The 8,376-nt window shown below is 54.5% G+C and overlaps 3 protein-coding genes across 3 annotated transcripts; 1 reads left to right on the forward strand and 2 right to left on the reverse strand.

The window, feature by feature from the left end:
- Position 1: 1 nt before the first annotated feature.
- Positions 2–2,729, reverse strand: LOC108041841 (cell division cycle 5-like protein). The gene is made up of 4 exons (XM_017119888.2): positions 2,582–2,729; positions 2,257–2,522; positions 748–2,192; positions 2–690 (listed from the first exon to the last, which is right to left on the reverse strand). The coding sequence occupies exons 1-4, from the start codon at positions 2,624–2,626 to the stop codon at positions 2–4; spliced, it is 2,445 nt and encodes an 814-aa protein (XP_016975377.1). The 5' UTR covers positions 2,627–2,729.
- A 312-nt stretch (positions 2,730–3,041) lies between these two features.
- Positions 3,042–7,468, forward strand: LOC108041837. The gene is made up of 4 exons (XM_017119880.2): positions 3,042–3,225; positions 3,291–3,906; positions 4,176–6,661; positions 6,729–7,468. Exons 1-4 carry the CDS (start codon positions 3,184–3,186, stop codon positions 7,008–7,010), a joined length of 3,426 nt encoding a protein of 1,141 aa, XP_016975369.2. The 5' UTR covers positions 3,042–3,183; the 3' UTR covers positions 7,011–7,468.
- Positions 7,453–8,317, reverse strand: LOC108041843. The gene has a single exon (XM_017119890.1). It carries the CDS (start codon positions 8,187–8,189, stop codon positions 7,698–7,700), a length of 492 nt encoding a protein of 163 aa, XP_016975379.1. The 5' UTR covers positions 8,190–8,317; the 3' UTR covers positions 7,453–7,697.
- Positions 8,318–8,376: the final 59 nt, after the last annotated feature.

The following is an 8,376-nucleotide window of genomic DNA, read 5'->3' on the forward strand; positions in this document are numbered from 1 at the left end:
ACTAGGCTTCTTGTTCGGGCAGCAGTTGCTGGGCGGTGGGCCTCACGCCCGTTATTTGCTCAATTTGGGAGTAGAGCGATTCCCGTTCCTCCACCAGACTTGCATACTTTTGCTGCAGCTCCTTCTCGCGGTCCATCTGCCGACGCACATCCTCCTGCAGCGACTCCAAGCGACGCGGCACGGCGATGGCCTCCTGCTCGCCCAGGAAGCGGAATGTGGACAGCGAGACCGAGTTCTGCTCGATCTGGCCGAACGTGTCCTGCAGCTGTTTGATCAGCACCTGGGCGCGCGCTTGGTAGCCGCCGGTGAGGATCTTCAGCTTCTTCTCGATCTTGCCGCACCGCTTGGCCTCCTTGGCCATGTGGCGGCGGTTCGTCTCCAGCCGCTTCTCGGCCGACTCCAGGCGATCCTTCTTGCTGGCCAGATTGGCACGGGTGTAGCGGTGCTGGGACGGCAGGTAGAGCACCTGGCCGAGGCACTCCTGCCACACTTGGGCATAAACATCCAGTGGCAGTTCGCCGTGCGACATGCGCTCCTTCACGACCTCCATTTCCTCGGTGAGCATCAGCTTGGCCTTGGCCAGGTCCTGCTGCGATATGTCCTCGTAGGGATTGGCCTTGAAGTAGCTCTGCAGCTGTTCCAACTTGTGTTGCGATTGTCCCGGCACGGGATCCTTGACGGAGTCGTATACTGTGGGGTGAAAGGGGTTAGCTACTGGGATTTCAAGGGAACCGAAGGTCTACTCACACTGCATGGTGATCATTTCGTGCTTAATCAGCTCCTCTGCCTGTTGCTGCTCCGTTAGGTTCTGTTTCTCGGACTGTGGTCGCAAGATCTTTGTGTTCACCTCAGTGGGACGTGGCAGGCTGCGCTGGATCACCTGTGAGCGCTTCTCCAGCTCCCGCTTGCGGCGAGCTTCCTGCTCGGCCAGCAGTCGGGCATCCACATCTGCCTGATCCTCGATGGCGGGCTCGGTGTTGGTTTCCATGGGCTCGCTGTCCTCCTGCTCGGGCACCACAATCTCGTAGTCGTTTCGCGGAGCGGGAAGCGTGGAGAGACCCTCCCGCAGCGTGGACTTTAGTTGCTTCTGGTAGTTCTTGTACAAAGCTGGGGTCTCGGTGACGCCCATGCTCTCCTCGGGATTAATGCTTAGCTTGTCCCTCACGTAGGCAGGGGTGTTGATGGAGCCTGTGGCTCCTCCAGCACCCTTCACCGGAACCAAAGCTCCCGAAGAGGGTGTTAGGAATCCTCCAGGAGTGGCTGCACCGCCCTCACGCTGAGTTCTGAACGGCGTGGCAATCACTGTATTGGGCGTGGCGATGGAGGCCGCCTTGGGCAGCACGCCCGAGAAGTCGGACTCGTGCAGCGGGGTGTTCAGGCCGCCCTTGAGAGGCGTCTCCGTGTGTGTGAGGGCCATCATGTTCTGGGCCTCCTGCATGATGCGATCCGTGTACGGAGCAGGTGTGCGCGGAGTGGCCGCCACCTGTGGAGTGATCGAGTAGTCAGCCAGCAAAGCATCCGTCGTCTCGATGCCGCTCTCGCCGGCTATTTCCTTGGCCATCTCGCTGGCGCGTCCCAGCTTGACCACCTGCTGCAGTTCCATATCCGAGATCTGCGGCGTGGGCAGCACCAACTTGGAGCGCTTCCGCTCCGGCTCCATGTTCTGCAGCATGGCGGTCGGCACCTCGTTCTCCTTGCGCTGCTTCAGCTTCTGCTTGTCGCGCTTTCGCTCCCGCTCCTCCTTTTCGGAGCGGAGTTCTCCGTCCAAATCCTGCTGTCGCATTTTGTTAAAGTCCGGCTCGTTCTTCTGCAGATGTTCCTCCGCGGTGTCGTAGAATCCGAGTGCCGGGCGCTTTTCGAAGGGAATCTCGGCGTTGTAGTCGATGCCCTTGATGCGCTTGCGATTCCCGCTGCCAATGCCGGCGGCACGCAGTTCCCGGCGTTTCTGGAGCGTGGCCAGGCGACGGGCCTCCTCCAGCTGCTTCTCGCGCGCCTTGCGCTTGGCCTTCTTGCCCTGCGTGTTGGCCAAACGGGCACGAGCCTCCGACAGCATCTCCAGCTCGTCCTCGTCCATGTCCTTGGGATCGGGTCGCGCCGGCTTGGTCTCCGGATTGGGGTCGATCTCGCCGGGCTTAAGCTTGCGCGGGTCGTCCATGGTGTCCTCGCCATCCTCTTTGCGCTGGGCCTGGTCGCTAGGGGAATAGATGGTCAATTGGATTAGGGATTTTGATGGGGATTACTACATTTTTAACCTACAGCAAGTACTCGTAGCGCTCCAGACACTGGGCGGCCGTTCTCCCGATTATCGGGGCAATGGTGCGCCACTGCGTTGGCATCAGTTTGGCCAAATGCAGGAGCTTCTCGTCCTCCTCGCGGGACCACTCGGTCTTCTTGATGCTGGGATCCAGCCACTCGTACCACCTGGCCTTGCATTGCTTGGCCGACTTCCTGTGCAGCAGGGAGGCAATCCGACTCCACTGGTTCTTGCCATATTTCATCACCGCCGCCTTGAGGATCTCATCCTGCGAATTAGAAGCCCATGTGAGGGATTTGGAATTCGGGTAAGCCACGTGCCACTTACCTCCGTGTTGCGCCACACGCCGCCCTTTATCATTATTCGCGGCATTCTGGGGCCTTAAAATGGAATTCTTCCGCGGAAACGAGGGATTTTCACAATTTTCACTTGGCTCCACGAAATTCCGCTATGTTTTATTAGCAGTAGCCGCTAGTGATGGGCAGACATTCGATAACAGCGATAAGTCCATCGTGTGTTAGTATTTTTTTGTGTGTTTTGGCAGCGACTTGTAAACTTGCACTGCTTAATGCTGCTTGTATAGTGCTTGACAAATTAAATTGTTTTTCCTATATCCACATAAATAGTATTTTAATATCAACAAGAAGATATTATGAGTAACAAGGATTTTAGTCCTTGTGCGAGCTTATTTTCATGTTGAGAATTTTATTAAGCCTATTACGCACTACAAAACATACCGCGAAAGTGTGACCAAATGTGAATTCGGAAACAGTGCTGCCACATTTAACAGTGCAACAGCTGATTTGCTATCAGTTTTTTTTGTGACCAAAAGTTTTTGTCTGCGTAATGTAAATTATAATGCGGAATTAGAAGGCCTGTGCCCAGAAAACGGAAGACCGGCACTTGGAACCTGGAACCCGGAACCCACAATGAGCGATGCGGCCTACTCGGGATTCTACGGCAGTAACCAGGTGAGCCACCAGATGAGAATCCAGCGAGTTCCTCTGGCCAGAAAAACACGCTGTGTGTCTTCCAGTTGCACTTGGTCCCGCTGTCGCATCCGCATTCGCATCTCCCGCTGCAACATGCACATCCCCACCAGGATCTGTCGTTATCCACGCCGGTTCACGCCTTGGAGCACGACTCCAACTTCGGCTTCTTTGACGACGAGCTGGTCATCGGCAATGGAAATGGAACCTCTTCGGCATCGGTAACTGCACCCACATCTGGAACTTCTGTTTGGCTGCCCGATGGCGGGATCAGATCCCCAGAAGCGGTGGGGGAATCCCAGCCCAATACGAGCATTCCCTTTGTCCAGATCCACACAACGGATCTGCAGCAGCAGCCGGAGAAGAGCTACCGCAATGCCTTTCGTCGGCGCACGGCGGAAATCAAATCGGAGGCGGAGCTGATTAAATCGGAACTGGCAGAGGCGGCGGCAAAGGAGCGTCTGAATGCCACGCCCACGCCGCCCACACGGAACTCCAGCTGCGCCAGTGTGGAGGGCAAGGCGATGGTCCAAGATGGCCCACCTCTGATCCTGCGCTGCCCCAACTGCCCGTTCTTAAGCCTCTGCCAGGTGCGCCTCCAACAGCATCTGCACCTGGCCAATTGCTACGGTAGCATGGAGCAGCAGAGGCGACAGTGTCCAGGTGAGATCATGAGTAGTCCAGTTACGCCGTAAGGATGCCGTTGGTCAGAATTCCATATTTTTTTTTAGAACTTTGAGTATAAATTACTCTTTTGAAATGAGCCTTACTCCGATGGCCTCAAGAATAACTCAAGGTTCTTAACAGACCAATTAAAAAAACAATAGTTGTAGTTTAGCTTCTCTAGAAACCAAAACTTTGCCCGGCAAGCCGTAACTTCCGTTTTTGAGATAATCATTCTACCGGAATTCATAATTCATGTACTCTGCCAGGCTGTTCGAACATCTTCTACAACAGCGATGCGCTCAGCTGGCACCTCAGTCTGGATCACCAAATGGAGGACAATGAGGTGCTGTCCCTGCTCAGCGGAAAGTCCGACGAAGCTCATGCCAAAAAGATGAATCAGGTGCCAAACCAGAACCGACCCAAGAGTCGCATCTTCATCAAAAGCGTGGACTGTCTACGGGAGCCTCTGCCGGATTTCTCGCCTCTTATGCCAGACAGCGGGTCCACTGGTAACATCCTGGACCTGCTGGAAGGAGTAGCGGTGGGTGCATCTCCTAGCGAGCAGACTATGCCGACAGCACTTGCAGCTAATGCCCCCGCTCCACCACCGAAGCCCAGCCAAAAGATATCCATCAAGAGCGTGGACGTGCTCAGAGAGCCCGCCCTGCTGTCCTTCGACTTTCAGCTGCAGAATCATCAGCTGATCGCGGACAACGGCCTAATGGATGTTGCTGTCGTAGGTCTGGAGCCCGAAAAGCCTCGTCAGCCAAAGATATATATCCGCAACGTAGACATCCTTAAGGAACCGATGGTGCTGCCCTCCGCTCTGCCCGGGATGGGCTTCAATGGGAGCCTTCCGGTGGCAGTGGATCCTGGGCAAGTGGGATTACCTCTAGGAGTAGACGGGGACGTCTTCCAGGCGGATGCTCTGCTAACGCCGTCGTGTCCGCTGCCAGGATTTGAGCCCAGCCTAGCTCCTCTGGCTCAGATGTGTTCCGAGGCCTTTCCATTTGATTCTGTGCTGAACGGCAATGGAGCACCTGTCTCCAGTCTGGAGAACACACGGTTCAGTGCCTTGGACCTCGATTTCGGCGTCGACTTTGTTTCGGACGAGGCCACTCCACCTCCCCCGCTGCCGCCTCCTCTCAATGACCCACTCACAACAATGGAACCGCAACCTGTGCAGCTGGAGCACTACTTGCCTCCCACTGCTCCCATCACCACGAAGCAGAAGATCTTCATCAAAAACGTAGACATTCTGAAGGCACCGCAGAGGGGTACCCTGCACTTGCGCACGGTGGACGAATTAAACCTGATGAATCGCACCGAAGTCGAGCACTTGATCGTGCCAAACCTGGAACCGATGGCTATGACCATGATGGAGCTTCCGCCCGTGGAGCAGCCACCGCTGGAGCTGGATGGCCAGCTAGACACGCAACCGCAAACGCTGAACGAGTTCCAGCCGTCGATCAGCGGAAGTTGGCCAAGCGAGGGTGGCTACGACCTAGCTGAGGATCTGGAGTGCTGGCCCTGGATAGAGGAGGCTGTACCAGAAGCTGGACTTGGTCTGCCCACTCCCAGTGGAGAGGGTGGGGCTCCGCCACTCGAGGGTTTGGCTCACGCTGCAGACGATCTGATGGTCAAGGACTTTTCGCAGTTGTATGACTCGCCGCCGGAGGAGATACAGGATGTAGGGTCGGGCGAAGGATCGGGATCGGGAGGAGGGGCCGTGCCACCTCTGGTGCCCGTTACTTCGTCTGGCATAACAGCAGCTGTGGTTCAAAGTGCCCCCTTGTGCAGTTTGCCTGTCCCACCGCTAGTTCCTTTGGCCGCCGAGGCGACTGCTGCAGTCGAAAAGCCCGCTCGCATCTATGTGGCCAATAATCTCCTGCCCCCCGCAGTGGACCCACCGCTGCTTGGAGGCGGCACCTCCGTCCGGGGGCGTCCCTATGGAGCAAAGCACTCTGGAGGAACAGCCGCCAAAAGGAAGCCTCCTCAGGGTCCCAACCAAGTGCCAGAGGGCGGCAAGTGCCTGGTGGAGGGCTGTATGTTCCGCTTCAAGTCGCCTGCCACCTTGGAGTATCACGGGAGGTGCCACAATGGAGCACTCACCTCCAACCAGCCCATGGTTTGCCCGGAGTGCAAGTCCAGCAACTTCAGCAACTGGAACTGCCTGCACACGCACCTGTGGCGCACCCACCAGATCGACATGGAGCTCTACTCCTGCCAGCTGTGCAGCTTCAAGACGCCCATCTACTCGCGACTGGTGAACACGCACGCGAAGATCCACTCGGAGGAGCGGAACTACAAGTGCGAGCAGTGCGGCAAGGGATTCAAGAACACTAAGCAGCTGAAGAACCACCGTCGACTGCATCGCACGCAGGGATTGGGCATGGGCAGACCGCCCAACGAACCGAACTGCCCCGGAGCAGAAACCAGTCCCATTGCGATGCATCGCTGCGAGGATTGTGGGGCCGCCTTCAAGCAGAAGAAAACTCTGAGGGAGCACCTGTGCAAGGAACGGAACGAGCAGCTGGAGTGTCCCGAGTGCCAGCGCGTTTTCGGCTCCAAGAGCAGTCTGCGACTCCACCTGCGAAGCCACCAGGAGCAGAAGCGCTTCCGCTGCGACGCTTGCGATCACGAGGCCAGCGACCACAACGCCTTCCGGCGCCATCTGGCCACCCACAAGGAGCGGAAGCGCTACTCCTGTCCCCACTGCGACTTCCGGGCCATCCAGAGCACCGCCTTTCGGGTTCGCTAGATCTTGTCTCCCTTAAAAGCCTGAAAAGCCTTAATATATTTGTACTTTCCTTGGACAGATACACCTCCAGAAGCGCCATCCTGAACAGGAGCTGTCCTCGATCATCTACAAGTGCGACCAGTGCAGCTTCACCAGCATCAATCAAGGCCTGCTGCAGGTTCACCAGGCCAAGCACGAAGCCACAAATGCCGCTCAAGCTCCAGCTCCATCTCCAGTTGCTGTCCCAGTTGCAAGCCAATCACAGATCAAGGTGGAGACCAGTGTGGTTCTCGCCCATTCCAGTACAAACGTGGCCAAGGAGGTGGCCATGGGCCAGGCAAATGCCCTGCAAGCTTCCTAGGGACGAGGTTCTCATCCCATCTGTACATATTTTAGGGAACAGGTTGTGCGAGAACTCTCACAAAGTAACGCGTAGTTTGTATCGTTTTATACCAAAATATGACCAATGTTATTAGTGTTTAGAATGATTACTTCAAATGTGTGCCAATATCTTCTTCTCGATGTTTACATACTCTAAAGAAGTGTTTGGATTGAATCCAATTCGCAAAATGTCTGTTAGTTTCCACAATTTCTAACTTCGCGATGCTCCGAAGATATTTTCTTTGACCATTTTGTGTTGTTCTCTTTCTGTAAATATTTACCGTAGAATTTTAAGATTCTGTTTTTGTACATACGTATGTATATAAAGGTTAATTGGGAAAGGTTTTATTATTTTGAACTCCAGTTTCATTCCCTGTATATAGCAAGCTCAAAAAAGTGCGACAATGGCAAGAAAAAATACATTTAAAAATCTGAAAACATTTTTTTTAATATAGTATAATATTTAAAGTTCAAATTTGGAACTATAATTTGCGGTATGCCATTTCTCTTTCATAAAACTGTGCGGCAAAAATGATTGCTTCCTGTCTGTTAACGTATAAAAATTTTACAAATCGATCTGGTTTTTTCGCAATAGTGAACAATTAGTGTAGTGAAGTACAAGGTTTGCGTTATAATGGTAACGACCATTGGTCTCAAATGTGCCAGTCTACGATGCCCGCCTCGGCAGGCAAAAGTTGGTGACGCTCGTAAGGACTCCCTCGGTCATCAGGTGGTAGATAACGCCCCAGTGGAGCATCTGCTCCAGGGCCAGGCCAAAGATGGCGCAGTAGGCGACCAGGGCGAAGACCAAACCCTGCGGCTCGTTCCCATTCGCAACGTGGAAGATCGCCTTGAGTTGCAGCTTCACGTTAATCGCGAACTTGAACCAGCAGACCAGGATCCAGGGCAGCATCGCCAGGAAGTACTTCTTCTTGTGCTTTGTTTCCAAGTGCGTCGGGGTCACCAGGTAGGGTGCCATTGCCATGCAGGTCAGCACCAGGGACATGACGGCGGTGGACAGGACTCCCGGGTAACGGAAGTAGGCGGTGGGCAGCTCGTTTCTGTCCAGATGCAACTGCAGCGTGACCAGGGGAGCCACCATGATCGCAGTGAGGAGCGCCGTTCCGTAGAACAGCTGGATCACGTTCTGGCGACTCATCTGGAGGAGGACTGGTCGTAGAATTTGGGATAACTGAACAAAAATTAAGTCCAACACACGTGGAGGGAGTTTGCTATGGAGAACGTAATTTGATGCTTTAAGTAAACCCCTCTTTAAATGGAAAATCTCAGAAAAGGCAGTGCCTACTTTGTTTACAAAATTATTTGAATCTCAAAATCCCAAGATC

Source organism: Drosophila rhopaloa, unplaced genomic scaffold (assembly GCF_018152115.1).
Source record: "Drosophila rhopaloa isolate 14029-0021.01 unplaced genomic scaffold, ASM1815211v1 contig_159, whole genome shotgun sequence".
Taxonomy (NCBI): Eukaryota; Metazoa; Arthropoda; class Insecta; order Diptera; family Drosophilidae; genus Drosophila; species Drosophila rhopaloa.